This window comes from Colletotrichum spaethianum (genome assembly GCF_022836535.1).
Source record: "Colletotrichum spaethianum MAFF 239500 DNA, contig15, whole genome shotgun sequence".
Lineage (NCBI taxonomy): Eukaryota > Fungi > Ascomycota > Sordariomycetes > Glomerellales > Glomerellaceae > Colletotrichum > Colletotrichum spaethianum.
This window is the reverse complement of record NW_026054785.1, coordinates 767,619-782,866: the sequence shown is the minus strand read 5'-3', so window position 1 is coordinate 782,866 and position 15,248 is coordinate 767,619. Positions and strand designations below refer to the sequence as shown.

Genomic DNA, 15,248 nt, shown 5'->3' with positions numbered 1-15,248 from the left:
TACGCGATGTATCGACCCCTCCACGTCGATTGCTTCACCGGTGTGGGGTTCGAGTTCTTGCCAGGGTACATACTGTGGCGGAGGATTTGATTGCTGACTATCAACTCACGGCGCAACATGTTGAGAACCAACTGATGCCTTTCGGTCCTCATCACTATTTCGAGTAACTTTCCGTCGGGTAATAGCCATCCCGTCTTCCCAAGGCAAACAATATAGGTCGCGTTACAACTCGCGGCTGGCGGTCCGAGCTCCTAATTACATCGGATCGAGTCTGATCGAAATGACGGGCAAGCCAATATCTCGCCAATGGGCTTTTGAAAGTCCGAACACATGCAGCTCTGGGCATTCGCAGAAGATGTCACTAAATTAGTAGCGCGCGGCTTCTGGGTGTCCAGGCAAGAGAGATGATACTGAGTAGGGATCAGAGGGTGCTGATGGGCAGGATGTCTCCATGAAAAATGGATAGACTCACTGCCAACTACTGCTAGCTCCACGGTGAGTTGAAACACGCAAAACCAGAATCACAATCCTTGTTCCCTGTCACCCGGTGTGCTCAGTGCAGCAAGGAGGGTGCAAGTTGTTGGAGTAGAGTATCGTATTGAACGCCTGGTCTTGCTTTTCTTTGCCCGCCTTAGATCGCAAACTCTCGTTGGAACTTAGGCAAGCTTCTCCATCGCCAGATTTTGCAAAGGGCTTCATGTAGAAGGTTAGGCGTTATAGCAACACATGTTGTTACAGCCGTTCGAGTAGATACTATCGCTTTTTCTGCATCGTGGAGAGTGACCTGAGCAACAGTTCTAAGCAGGTGGCGACCAAGCCAGAAGACTTAGCCAGATCGAAGGACTGAAAGCCTGGAATCCAGGGAACTTGGCGCACCTCCTACCACCAACCCCCTCTGCAGCATGCTCCGATTGAAATGGGGATTGATAAATCGCTCAGGATCGCCCATCCAGGACGTGGGGCTTGCATTCAAAAAGACTTCAAGCATCAAGCCGACTAAGGGATCCGGCATGACTACGAAGGGATCCGATATACCTAGGAAGGAATCTGCTAGAGAGTGTGGCGTATCTAGGGAAAAGAAGAATTCCGCATGACCACGAAGTTCAAGGCGGCATCATCCGAGCCGTCCCTAGTGGCTTGTCTTACGGCCGAAATGAAACGCACTCAACCCCCTTTTTACAGAGGGACGAGGCCCAGAGCATTACGTAGCACCTGAGTCAAGAGTCAAGATCGTATTCTGAAAAGTACCTTGCTACGCAGCACAGGCTTGTCTTCCCGACGTCTAGCTAGCAGACTCAGAGCTTTGACTCTTGTCGCCTCCTGGTGCTACTTCTACTTTGACGGATAGTATCCCCAAATCCTTAGCCTCTACTATGGCATACCTTCACCAACAAAGATACGAATTCAATATCTGGTGTCGGAAGAAGACCAAGACAGTGGAGGGAACAATACAAGGACGTAGCTAGTAGTGCAAACGATGATATCTTAGAAATAAAACATTTTGTTTCAGTAAGCCTACCAGACATCGTTCCAAGGGTTACTTTGTGGCAGTTGGAGGGGAATGAGACGACGAGACTAAAACAGGGTTAGTGACACCAGGCTCGCGCCGAGCCTTCGCGCCTCATGCCAGGCAACACATCGACTCGGTCGCATTATAACCCATCACCGGCTCGTGGTAGTTTACCTGTGGGTAGGGTACATCTAGAAATGACTATATACAACCAATTGACGACCGGAATGTTTGTGGGTGCGTTGTGCATCATTTTCCCCCACGGCCTTCGCCGTTATGCTGCTTATTGGAAGAATGAAGCGGCATCTGGCTACCAGTGCTGAATGCTTGGTTGTTGGCCGTGAGACACCAGGTAAGCTTATTGCTCGTCTGGGTGGCCCGGACATATTGGGTCCCTCCGACCGGCTTCCACTTAAGGATTTGGATCTTGTTCAGTAGGCAGCCACGTACGCGTCTTCAACAAAACACCACAGGATTTCAACCCTCCTTCCAAACCGACAGGCTTCCACTGAGGGCGCATGGCAGCCAGGTGGCTAGACAGCCATGCCAGAATATCGTAGATCTTTGGTAAGCATAATGTCCAACTCATTCCTGCCTGATCCCGATTGTCTCAGTTCTGTATCGCACCCGTCCTTTCATGTGTTTTCAGCCAGCGTAATCCCCCGAGTTCCAGTATTCTAAGGAGGCTTCGCCTGGTCTGGCGAACACCGAGCCTTTTACAATTGACGGTCATGTTTTGGAGCTCAAAAGACGTGCATTGCTTCCGAATCACTTTCATTTTCATCATCATCATTCTGGAAGCATGGAGTTTGCCTGAGTCAATTCTCTTGGTAGGGATTTTAATTGTCCATATTGGCGTACAGACTGATTGCAACAACCGATACACCGCATATTGGTAGCTTGTGGATGAGCCTGACCGCTTGGCAGAAAGTTCTCCGCCGAGACATTGAGCGCCCAGGGTTCGATCGTAAGCTGGACAAGTGATCAGAGTTATTCGGGCCAGACAACAGTAAGAATCCGGTTCCATAACAAGGATAACAAGGAAGAAATGGCAGGTCTCTTGTGTGTTTTAGCGGTGCAGCTGTCTTGACACGAAGACACTCCCCAGAAGCCAAAGCGAGACAAAAGCTTGGAAGGGGGGTAGCCTCTGATTGTACTAAGGCCCGTATTAGATAATATCCCTCGAAATTACCGTCTTGTCCTCCTCAGGCGGCCAACTAGTCGCTGCCCAAAACGACAAAAGCACAGCATTTCGAAAGATGCTATTTCCGATGGCATCAAATGGTGATCGGTCACAATTATCGATCCACGTCTTGATCGTTTTAGCCACCATCTGGAGCCTTCCCTTTGTGCGATTAAAATGTCAACCACAACCAGATTGGTAAACATTAGGGTCGCTAATTTGTTTAGCGACGCGTATTAAGCGGATAGCGATGAAAGGAATTGGGTATACGCAGTGGAGTGTTTGCGTCGACAACGATAGGAAGTCATATTAGGGGTTCCCAATGGGAAGATCGACGTCTTATAGCACTGATGAACTCCATAAACACTCTGCAAATGCCAGACAACCAGTCGTTTCTTCCCTAAAACCAGCTATTACTTGTCTTATGACTTTCACCTTACATCTCGTTGCCCCTTTGTCGTGGCAATCAGAACCAGTGTCGTGCATGAAGTAAGGGCATGGATCAATAATGTGGAATACCTTTGAAGGATATTGTTCCTGTAGCTACAGAACGATCCTCTGAAGCTTTTACGCCGGCACTCTTGGCACTCCAGCAGCCTGATCTAAGGAACACCACTCATTCAACCTCAGGGGGTAGTGCTAAGCGAGCCTGGTTTCCCACGACGGTCAAAACGTTGGGGTTCCTTATCATTTCCGGGGTAATCAAAACAAGTCGTCATTGGAAAAATGAGATTGCACGGAACTACCGGCGTTTACCTGCCTCGGAACCGTTTCGTGAGTAAAAATTCGCTAACCATGGGTCTCCAGAAGACGTAGACAGGTTCTGACTTTGCGATTGGGTTAGTGCCCCTTTTTCGTTGGCATCGGGGGACGGCGGAGTAGATCACTGTTCAGCCTACTAACAAACACCGGAACAACACCCACTGATGCATTGATGCTCCTGTTGGATCTACCAACGTCCGATAATTAGCGTGAGCAAATACTTCAGCGATCTTGAAATCAGCATCACCGGATATTATCATGCGCCTATCAAGCCTTTTCTCCAAGTCGGAAGGAGACAACTACGCTAATCATTTCTGATTGCGAGACCATTGACCTTTTGTTTATTGGTGCTGCGTCTCGGGGTCTGTGTTTCGGGGTTTGCTTGCGGTAGGAATGCTCAGTTTGACCATGAACTCCTACAAAAGCGCACAGTACATGCGGTTGTCAAGTAGGCTTTGTCTCATTATTACGTAGAAACAACCCCGACCCCTTACTCCATGGAGGCTTGCGATGTACAGGATCGCCATTCCCAACCAGATGTTGACCCCCTTACCAAATAATGACAAGTTTTGGGACATCTCTTGATTCCAAACATGTTAGGTTTTTACGCGGCAGACATCGGTAAGCCAGCTGATAGCTGCGGAGGGGAGTTGCGGTGCCACTGGTAAAACGACGACTATGGGCAAGCGCAATTACACTTCGTTTATTCTTGATATGCTTACTTATCCTCATGAGAACGTCTTCATGAGAGCCATATCATATCGACAACCACCTTCAGATGCTGCTCAGTACGAACAGGCTACGCTTGGAGTCGACACACATCCACTGGCCAGTCGGCTTGGCACGCGCGGAGGCGGCGTTACAGACACAGTCACAACTATCGTCGTAAGCAGATATCGCAGTCTGTAGAGATGGTTGTATGCATTTGCCAACTTATGCATATCGACCGGGACAATGCTGTTGGCTCTCACGTTATCACCCACGTTGCGCAGGCTCCAGTGCTGGACTGAACCACCCTTTCTTTTCCATTTTGTGACTCGGCAAAATTTACTTCCCCTCATGTGTCGCTTCCGGCCCACATCTGGCTACGGCAAACTCTAGCAACCCGTGGTTGGCCATTCACTCTTCATGAACTGGCAGGACACTTTAAAGATAGATATAGGACTGAATTGAAGATGAGATGAATACCATTATCATGGTGGGTACAAACAAGGCGCCGGTCTCTCGTTTGACAGCCTTCTTTGACCCCCAATACCTCACCGCCCAGCATGCCATCACTCATCAAAGCAGCCAGACTCTGTTCGGCTTCTGCAAAGCAAAAGAAGCCAAGTCTTACTTCTCCACCTCCATAAATGTCCTACATACATCAACACTGGCGTAGTCAGTCTGAACCCTTGTATATCTACATGCCATATTAGACTGGGCACCGGCCGATCATGCAAAGCACTGCTGCACTGTTCTTATTTGCATTCGCACACCCCTAGGCGTGGATGGACGGGATCAAGTGTGACAGCTAAAGACAACTCTCGCTGGAATGAACCAGGGAGCTGGAATAAGAAATTATCCCTTGCGGCCGAAGGGGATCCAGAGAACGTTCAAAATTTGTGATTGGCTAATGACGATACTGTTGGTTGTGCCTCGAATGCTGAAATGGCACATTCTCTTGTAAAATGGGTCAATTATATTCCACGAAATTTCCCCATGTTTTCGATAAGTTGGCAAGCCTTTCCCGACGATTTTTAACCCAAAGACTTGAAGTAAAAGGCGCTCTTTCAACCTGTTTTCTGTCCGAAACACCCTTTTTAATCAAATCTTCTACTCGGAACCAAATATAAAAAAATCTCATCGTTGGCAGACAGTATTACAGCCCGAATGCGCCTTACCTCGTCATCCTACTGAGCCACGTAGTTGACAGTTGGCAACGGTTGCAACGCCCCAAAGAGTCGTCACAGTTCACGGACCTTGAAGTGATCGATCCGCTGAAATCCTCAAGTTGGCTGTGAGAGCCGTCAAGTCCGTGCGAAGATGGAGACTCTGGAAGCTCTGGAGTCATGGTCTGATCACACCAACCAGCATCTTTCTGTAAGTCTGACGAGTCATGTCCCAGCATCAAAACTGCTTTTGTGGCTTTTCCTAGCTGTTTGGCAGCAAAATCCAGGCTTAGCCCAGCCTGAAAACGATATGTGACTTATCAGTACTCAGAACACCAAGATATTGAGCCACTACCAATCTGCTTCCTATCCAGCATCTCAAGGGTACACAGACGCGCGAACGCAGCCACAGTGGAAATTCTGTGACAGTGTGCCCGGATCCCACAAGGCCATGGATACATTCCGGGAATTTTGCCGTCCTTTTAAAAGCTTTTGTCAACCGGTTAAAGCGAGAGCTGCGTCGGAAGCTTTGTTGTATGAAGATGCGGTGCAGATTGAGGACTTCGACGAACCGACGCTGCAATCGATGACACCAAGAGTCTTCCGAGAATGCCAGTCATTTATATTTGACGACTCCCAGCAACTGTTCTGCAACTCCGGAATTGAGCCATACCCACCGGAATGCCAGACCAGTGATACACTTGGCTTTGTGCGGGCAGCTGGTTTCTGTGGACAGACCACTCGCTGGGAGGAATCAAGTAGCTCTACGATAGCGCCAATCTGGATCACACCCCCGCCTAGCACAGCCAGTCTGACAAACAGCTCGTCCAGCCCCAAAGACATATGCGTCGTGTCGCCTCCCGAGGATGTTTTATCTCAACATCAATTTTCGTCGAATTGCCAAGAATCCTCGACGCATGTTGCCGTATCAGCTGAAACACTACCAGAGACTGGAGTGCGTTTCCACTTTGCCGTCACCGGAGAGAGTGGTGCTGTACATAAGCAGAACAAGCCTGCGGGCTCTGCGGGACGGCTTGCGTTGACCGAACAAATCGACCCGTCTCCCACCGCTCTTCTAGACCATGGTTTGGCGGCGATCCGGCCTATGAGGCGCTCAACAAACGGCAAATCTGGCAAGGCAGAAGTCCTCAAAGAAGGAGAGCAAACCAAATGTCAACCCTTTAAAGGGCCTGAAAGTGCTAGGAGAGGCAGAGGCAACCGAAAGAAGCGCATAATGACGGAAGAGGAACGTCGAACTATAGCAGAAACGAGGGAGATAGGTGCTTGCATCCGATGCCGCATGCAGCGCCTCAAGGTGTTTTCAACCCCATCCCGCATTCAATCCTGGGTCAATGACTTACCACGAATCAGTGCGATGTCAATCCGGAAGACCGCGAAGGGGCTTGCCTAACATGCGCGAGAGTCGACATCAATTCCGCGAAAATCGTCCATCGACAGCCATGCATCCGAACCAAGCTCTCTGATGTCATCCTATACCGAGATCCCAGCACATTGAATAACGAAAGAGGGGGGCTGCTGGCGAAAGATGTTGATCCTCGAGATTGGGATGGAGACACTACATACAAGATCCATCTCATGATGCGGGGACTTTGCTCGGTACCCATGGCGATCGAGGTGCGAAGATTCGTGAGCAAGCCGGAGGACCAAGTCAACTATGTTTGGTTGGATGAAGGCAGCGGTGTTATCCGGGAGACGGCCTTGGAGCCATATGCGCTCGCCAGCGGTATTGATTCGCGTAGGGCCTTTGACGAATATATCGAGGCCAATGCTGTCACTAGTTGGGAAGAAAAGACCAAGCGAGGCGATACAAATCAACTCATCCTGGATCATTACACAGAAGCCTTGGAACATTATCGAAGGGTCAGTGGAGAAGAAAATGTTATCGAACAAAGGCTTCTGTTGAACTTTATCAAGCTACGCTTTGCACTCCGTGAGTACATCCAGCATTTGGTCTTCTGGTCATGTTTGCCAACTGGCTCGTCCAAATCTCAACTCCGCCTTTACAAGCTGATAACCTTGTTCTCTAGATGTCAGTACGCATCCGTCTTGGGTTTACGATAGAAACACCAAAGCCTCCAGTTGTCTTGGTATGATGCCTGCTAAAGGAGAATTTCATCCCTTGCTCGATAGGGTCCCAACACCTCCAACGATTACTGAGCAATATAAGTCGATTAGCCACCTGCGTGCACTCAAATTCCATGATCAAGTACTCGAAGATCTTGAGAAACTTTGCTGCAAGAAGATTCGAACTTCGTTCTTCACGGTATATGTAGTCATATTCTTGATGCTTCACGAGCTTGCTGTCATCACGGAGCACCACCGTCTGAGCGCGCTTTTGTGTTATGGTAAAGAGGTATGATGAGAGGACTTACATGTATGATTATTCACTGATCTTGCCTGCAGCAACGACTACGGCAGGAATCTTACCAGTCCTACCTCGAGGTGGTGGAAAAGAGTGCGAACATACTACTGCTCCACTGGCAGTACTATAGAAGGGCGCCTGACTCCCTCTGTCCGGCGGACAGCTGGATCGGCGATCACGTCACCAAGTGGTTCTGGACTGGCCTGAGCCATGGACATGAACAGTTCTGCCGGAAGAGTTGGAATAAGATGAGGGAGATGCGAGAGGATGGTAAATTAAGTCCCATTTGAATCATTTGTCGCAAGTTTCACGCCGCTAATATTATGCCAGCACGTTGCCCCAACCAGCAGAGTTTTGGGAGCCCTTTCCACTGGGTTTCGCAGATGTTCGAGGACGATTGGTCTCTGGAATACATGTGGGATCGCCATGGAAGCACGAAGTTGAGGCTTGGGCCACATGCGAAGCGGGAACCCGAACCCTGGAGGGCAAAAAGACGGAAAGTAGTAGGGTGAAAAGCTCGAAGAATTGAGAATAGAAAGAGCAGCAGGATTTGTCTTTCAATGGTAGGCAATGTCACAATAGAGTATGTTCTGTAGGAGGCGAACCATAGGCACACATACCGTCCAACCTTGACCTTGACAGATTTATATGCCCTAGAATCCACAATGAAAGTGATCCTTCGAGCATCGGGGTACCCAATCGTTCGTGTCAAACGACTGTGCAGAGCATGTTGGGTCTCTTGCTGCAGTTCCGTGTCCGTAGAAGTTTTGCGGAGCTGTAGCGACTGAACCATCCACTTAATCGACATCATCGCCAAGCTAATCGTGGAACCCGGGACAAAGTGCCTTGGCACCCTTGGCAGAAGACTGCTTCGAGGTCCTCACAAGTATTTGTGGGTGATTTCATCCCAAGTTGTGATGCACCTAGAAAAACAGAGTTTTCGATGTGACTGGCTCGCTGGAATTTGAGACTTTTTGGTCACTGCTAGTGATGTCAACAGATTTGATAGTTCGTCCTAAGATTTAAGCCGCAGCGCAAGCCTCAACTTACATCATTTGTTTCACTCAGCGAGCGACGTCATCATGTTCCTCGCCCACCGACTCCGGATCAAGCATTCTAGCAACGGCTTCTTCTCAAGTTGCGAAATCCGTTACTCTACAAAGCCATTGGATTTGGTTTTTAGGGCCTCGAAGGTTTACAGAATGTTGCTAAGCCGTCTTATCGCAGCCCTTTGGCACAAAATGCTGGCACAATGGTCTTGCCGAGCTCGACGCGATACTCTAGCTTGGACCTGGCTGTGTAGCGCTGCACCCTTAGAACCCTGAGTGGAAGCCGTGGAGAAAGGGCCGACTCGGGCCAAGTCGGCCCAGTGCCAGGAAGACACGCACATGTAGTCTCCCCACGCGGAGTAACATCGTCGATCCTCGGCACAGGTCGGGCAGGTGAGCAGCTGGAGCGCAAAGGATAGGTAGCTGGACGGGCATACAAGCCTGTTCGAGTGCCGCATCAAGCTTGTGTCTTACCCGTTGTTACTCGGCCCATCCATCAGCACTTGGGTAATTATCACCCAATACGTTATCATCCGGTGGGCGCGTCTCTCGCACTGGCCTTCCCCTCCCTGCATCATCGTCCCATCTCGGATCGCCACACGGACAAGACGTTGCTGGCCCGCTATTACTCTCCACAACTGCCAAAATTTTCTAAAAGGGGGACCCATTCACTGAAACTTCGACCTGTTCACCACCTTCTCATCGACATCTCGCGAAGGGTACGGCACAGCAATCATGCATTCCGCCCCTACAGCGTCGCTGGGTGGTGACCGGTCTGCCACCGACGTCAGCTCCGAGAAGCACGGCAGGCCCGAGAACGACATCGGGCCCGGCAAGTTGGAAGTGGGTCCTGTGCCTCTGCCGAAGAGCGACGAGATGGAAAAGTCGTCGGCCAAGGACAGTGACGCCGCCGCCGCCGACGCGAGCGACTTAGAGGTTGGCACCAACCAGACGGACTCGATGCGAGACTCGAAGAGCAAGCGGGCGAAGTGGCTGAGGTTCTACCGGAAGTTCAGGCTTCCGATCCATGTCTTCGTGTGGATGCTGTTCACAGCGTAAGTTGAGATCTTGTGCTCAGATGCCTTGGACGGGCATCAGTTGACCAACGCGAACAGATGGTGGATTGTCGGTCTCGTCTTCCAACGCGACAGACTCGGCTGGCTGAAGCCATTCCTGGTCTACCTCGCCATCACCATCCGGATCGTCACCCTGTGGCTCCCCGCCTCGGCCGTCATGGTGCCTCTGCGCTTCGTGTGGAAGTACACTGTCGCAAAGGTCTACGATCTGACGCCCAAGAAGCTGCACCAGCCTCTTGCTGCGCTTCTCACCATCGGAGTCTTTTTGGTAGGATCGATGATCCCTGAAGAAGTCGGTGAGAACACCCGCGCCAGCCGTGCCATTTCTCTGTTCGGCCTGCTGCTTATGATTGGCCTCCTCACTCTCACATCCCGCGACTGGAGGAAGATCCCATGGCACACCGTCATCGGAGGCATGCTGACCCAGTTCATCATTGCCGTGTTCGTCCTCAAGACGAGCGTTGGCTACGACATCTTTGCGTTCATCTCCGAGATGGCTCGAACGCTTTTGGGATTCGCCAAGGATGGCCTCGAGTTTTTGACCGACTCTGAGATTCCCACCCGAACTTGGTTCCTCATCTCCGTCATCCCGGCCATCGTCTTCTTCATTTCGCTGGTTCAGCTTCTGTACCACTGCGGGTTCTTGCAGTGGTTCATCAAGAAGTTTGCCGTCTTCTTCTTTTGGTCCCTTCGCGTCTCAGGCGCGGAAGCAGTGGTGGCTACGGCTACCCCTTTCATTGGACAAGGAGAGTCAGCGATGCTGATCAAGCCCTTCGTGCCTTATCTCACCCTCTCCGAAATCCATCAGGTGATGACCTGCGGCTTTGCTACTATTGCGGGATCGGTACTGGTCGGTTATATCGGCCTTGGCCTGGACGCCCAAGTCCTCGTCTCTTCATGCGTCATGTCGATTCCGGCCAGTATTGCGGTCTCGAAGCTGCGTTACCCTGAAACCGAGGAGAGCCTCACGAAGGGCAGCATTACGGTCCCCGAGGACGATGAGAAGGCGGCAAACGCCATTCATGCGTTTGCCAACGGAGCCTGGTTCGGTCTCAAGGTGGCTGGCATGATTGTGGCCACCCTCCTTTGCATCATCTCCTTCGTTGCGCTCATCAACGGCGTGCTGGGATGGTTCGGCAAGTTTTTGGGTATTGATAACCCGCCATTGACACTGCAGCTCATCCTCGGCTACGTATTCTATCCGGTTGCTTGGTGTCTTGGAGTCCCGAACAGGGACCTGCACGTTGTTGGCGAGCTTATCGGCATCAAGATTATCACGAACGAGTTCGTCGCCTTCAACTCACTCTCGAGCAACGTCGAGCCCTACGTTTCAATGTCTCCTCGATCCAAGCTCATCGCCACGTACGCTTGCTGCGTGAGTATCTATTCTCAGATACAGGCTCGAAGCGAAACTGACTGTCATTGTTTTAGGGTTTCGGCAATATCGGATCTCTCGGCACTCAAATCGGCGTGCTCTCACAGATCGCCCCTGGCCGTGCGGGCGACGTCTCCCGCGTTGCACTCTCGGCTTTGTTTGCCGGCGTTCTGTCGACCCTGACATCTGCTAGCGTTGCTGGTATGCTGTACACTGGGTAATTATGGGTAATCACCAGATCCCAAAACAAATCAATAGACCGATACACGTGAAAAAGAAATATGCCGACAACAGTAGATCCATAGTGATGTGATATGCACCACTTAAGACAAGGTTCAAACAATGCTTATGTTCTGAACCGCTTATCGCTCCCTCATTATCATGAGATATAATACTGCACCGGAGTTATTGGCCGGGCCGGGCCGGCATTGCTCGGTGCATTTTCCCTCGCACCGAGAAGCATGGCATCCGTCTCGTATATTCCTATACGTACAAGCCGATGGTAGTCCGTCACCATGACACTGGCTTCATGCAAGTGGCCAGCTGCGAGGCTTATTACACAAGCTGGCAGAGCTGTGAAAGTTGTGGCTGTGGTACGGCGGGACTAAATCTTCAGCTGGCAGATGTCGCTCTCGGGCTTTACACCCAAGATCGCCGGACTCATTCAAGTACTTCAGCCTCCTTTAAGGCCTCTTAAGGGAATGACGGCTGCGGCTAAAATCATCCAGCAATGCTTTTGGTTCGGATTATTCAGACTAGTGTCGACTGCAACTAACGTCTAGCAGTCAGTGTGAATGCAAGCCCACGAGCTACGGGGCGTTTTCAATGGTCATCGTAACATCTGCCGTCGTTCAACAAAGATCCCTTCTCCTCGTTTACAGTCTCCGCCATGCTCCTCCCCCATACCCCATACCCCGGATTGCTAAGACTTCTGCTCAGCTTCTTCTCCGCCAGTCCACGTAATGAAATCACACTCGGACAAATGGCACGATAGGTAAGGTCAAAGCGTCTGTCAGATTGTCGAAGCGATGAATCGCGTCAGGATGGTTCTGCTGGGAATGCGAACCTCTTACGAGAAATTTACCCCATCGTTTCCATCCATTACCCCATCGCTTCAGCTTCCCCAGCTGTGCGCTTTCCGAAGAACTCCCAAAGCGCCACCAAACGCCTGGAGAGAAGCCTTGGCTTGCACATGGCAATATCATCATGCATTTGCACTGCCCCGACTAGGCCTCTCATAGGCCAAGAAGGGGGTATCACTGTTTTCTTGGAGAGAGGGGAAAACCTGGGAGACCGGAAAAGAGGTCTACCCCCGTCAACCTAAACAACTCCAATGACTAGGTAGGAGAGCCCAAACACGGGAATGGCGGGGGCTCGAGCAGTACACCTTGGGGCGACGGCGGTAATGGAAACGCTAGAAAACGCATGGAAAGAAGCCAAAATAGTATGGTTGGAAGCTGGCTAGCAAAGGAGGCCTAGAGTGCATCGAGAATCATAGAAATGGGCGAGATGCCACCGCCGTGGATAGCCGGGGATGCATCGACAGGGGATGGGCAGGGTAACATCCCGACGCTAGGGATAGCTTCAGGCCTGCAGTGAACATCAATCGCAATGCACCGACGATGTGGCCTCGAGCATGGCGCATTTGAGCAAAGAATACTGAGCAGATACTGGCTGTAGAGTTTGCAGTGCCGTCATAATGATTGATTCTAAAAACATCAGAGCAGGTGTCGGTCTTCCCACTGAGGAACAACAAACGGGGCAGTCAGTGCGGCTCCTCGCATGCAGGTTTTGCTTGCCACCAAAATGTACACTCGTTGGCCGCTCAAAGGGTGAACCGGATCAAGGCCGAACTTGAGGATCAGTAATTAGACCAGGCGCGCTTACGAGTCGTCCAAGTCGGATTGGTAGGAATGCCTTGATTAATAGCTAAAATCCCGCATTTAGGGGCTCTTGGCGAAGTTGATCCGGTAAGATATTCGGGCTAGGGGCGCGTTGGGAATGGCGCAGTCTGGTCAAATGCGAAGCGCCGGAGCGGAGGCACTTTAGATTCGGGGAGAAAGGGACCGGAGAAACAGAACAAATATCAAACGCCCGCACGTCGTACTGGGCCACTGCACCGCACCGAAAGATGTCTGGTTGGACCGCCGGCAGTATCGTGACTGAAGAGAATTCGTCATGCGGGAATGAACAGCACCGGTCGTCTACTGCTCAACGATGCCGTCCAGGCGTTATCCCTGTGCGAACCCACCCAGATCCCAGATTCTGCAGTTGCTCAGGACCACAGAAATTCACAGGACGCACGCCGGGAATTAAGAGCTGGGTCCCTTGAGATGACGAGGAATCGGACTTGAGTCGGGACACTTGCTTACCAGCTCAACCAACCCATGGGACCGGGACTTGGGTACTGGTATAAAGGCCTAGGGGATACAGAGCGTAGAGGACACGAGGATAGACTTGAGTGCCCATTCATGTTGGCTGGCAGAGATGTCGAGACGTAGCATCGCAGACCACAGATCCGGACCATCCATTGAAAGGCCAGAAAGGCTATCTGTGCACCTGTTCTGTGGGCTCCAGAGTTCAACGGTGCATCTGGCCTTGTTTGCTGGAGCGCGGCGTGCGCGAGTCTCCTGTTAACCTTGCTCGCAACAGGATGGTCCCTTTCGGTACTTGACCCGGCGCGCTCTCATGACTTGTACACCGCATAACGTCGAATCCGCCCCGCGGTAACCGTTACAGTACATCACAGCTGCCAACTGGAAAAGGCTGACAGTGCTTCAACTACGCTTGTGTTCATCACCAGCTTGAGGCGCGCCTGATCCAAGTCCCAAAACATGCAGAGAGGCACGATGCGCTGGAATGTGGGAGACGCTTCCGACTATTTGGGAATGGCTCCCGCGCCCCAGGACGCTTACTGATTCGTGAAATGGAGGGCAGGGGAGTTGGATCCGGCGACGAACCCGATTGAATTGCGGTTTGCTACCAAAGCGCAACGTCAGCCGCCCCTCTGGCTTAGTGCCGCTACCCCAACGCTAGGGACACAATTTGGCAGATTTTTCAAAGGCGGGCGCGGGAATGGGGGGCGGCGCAGAGACAAAGTCTCACGTTCCAGGCCATTGACTTTGGACGAGGGAACAGAAGACCCGAACCGCCCCAAGCCATCCGAGGTGGTCCATCGGTAGTCTAAGCCAGGAACGGCCAAGGGCGAGGATAAGCTCGGTCGAATCCATGCCAGACTTTCCTAGAATTCCCACTGAAAAGGTAGGGGGAACGGGCACAGGGGGGCATGTGGAGGAGATAAGGACCTGCTAATTTGGGATAGAGATAAACGTCTTGGCGGGGAGAACAGTACGGGCTCTGAATGGACAAGACGAGGCAGCAGCTGGGGAAGCGATGGAGGGGCGAAGGAGAGGAGAGGAGAGCGCAGTAACAGGGAAGATGGTGGTGGTGGGAGGGACGAGAGGCGCAGATGCAGCACGTTTCTAGAACCTAAGATGGAAAGCACACGAGGACAATATTATCAATTAGCGTTAGTGTCAGCTTCTTGATTAGGCTTATTCTCTGCCCCGCTGGCACCTGAATACCTAACAGAATCACATAACCAATACGTATTGGTCTCAGGGTTGCACCATGCGCAGACGTGTCAGCCGTCTCGCGGGAGAAGCAAGGCGAAGGAATAGTCGAGCTGAAGCGCCTAGGGCATTCTTCGGTGAGACCCCCGGAAGAGACTGGGAGCCATGCTTCTTGCGAGGCGTTCTGCCGCTGCTCGAGTCTGCTGCTTAGCAACGCCTAGCCTGCGGGAGAGCTGAGACCACCAGAACGAACAAGAGATGCAAGAGATGGACAAGGCGATCTTGGTCACAACGGTAGCGAGGCGTTTCCAAGACGGCCAGGAAAGCCCGTGGTGCGCACAGCAAGCTTAAGCCAGACGCAGCCACCACCTTCAGGAAGCTTTGGTCTGACCTCTGAATGGTCTGGGGTGTTGAGCTGTCAGTGTCAGTGTCGCACATGTCCCCCAATCCCAGATTGTTCGCAGGGC

At 51.6% G+C, this 15,248-nt stretch overlaps 2 protein-coding genes across 2 annotated transcripts; both read left to right on the top strand.

Annotated features, from left to right (window-relative positions):
• Positions 1 to 6,949: 6,949 nt before the first annotated feature.
• On the top strand, positions 6,950 to 7,374 carry ColSpa_06471 (uncharacterized protein; the record flags this gene model as incomplete). The annotated part of the gene is given in 2 exon segments (XM_049272683.1): positions 6,950 to 7,277; positions 7,292 to 7,374. 2 exon segments carry the CDS (start codon positions 6,950 to 6,952, stop codon positions 7,372 to 7,374), a joined length of 411 nt encoding a protein of 136 aa, XP_049128640.1.
• Positions 7,375 to 9,493: 2,119 nt separating this feature from the next.
• Positions 9,494 to 11,430, top strand: ColSpa_06470 (sodium/potassium-transporting ATPase subunit alpha-A; the record flags this gene model as incomplete). Its single annotated transcript, XM_049272682.1, has 4 exons — positions 9,494 to 9,813; positions 9,874 to 10,273; positions 10,457 to 11,209; positions 11,266 to 11,430. 4 exons carry the CDS (start codon positions 9,494 to 9,496, stop codon positions 11,428 to 11,430), a joined length of 1,638 nt encoding a protein of 545 aa, XP_049128639.1.
• Between the last annotated feature and the right edge of the window lie 3,818 nt (positions 11,431 to 15,248).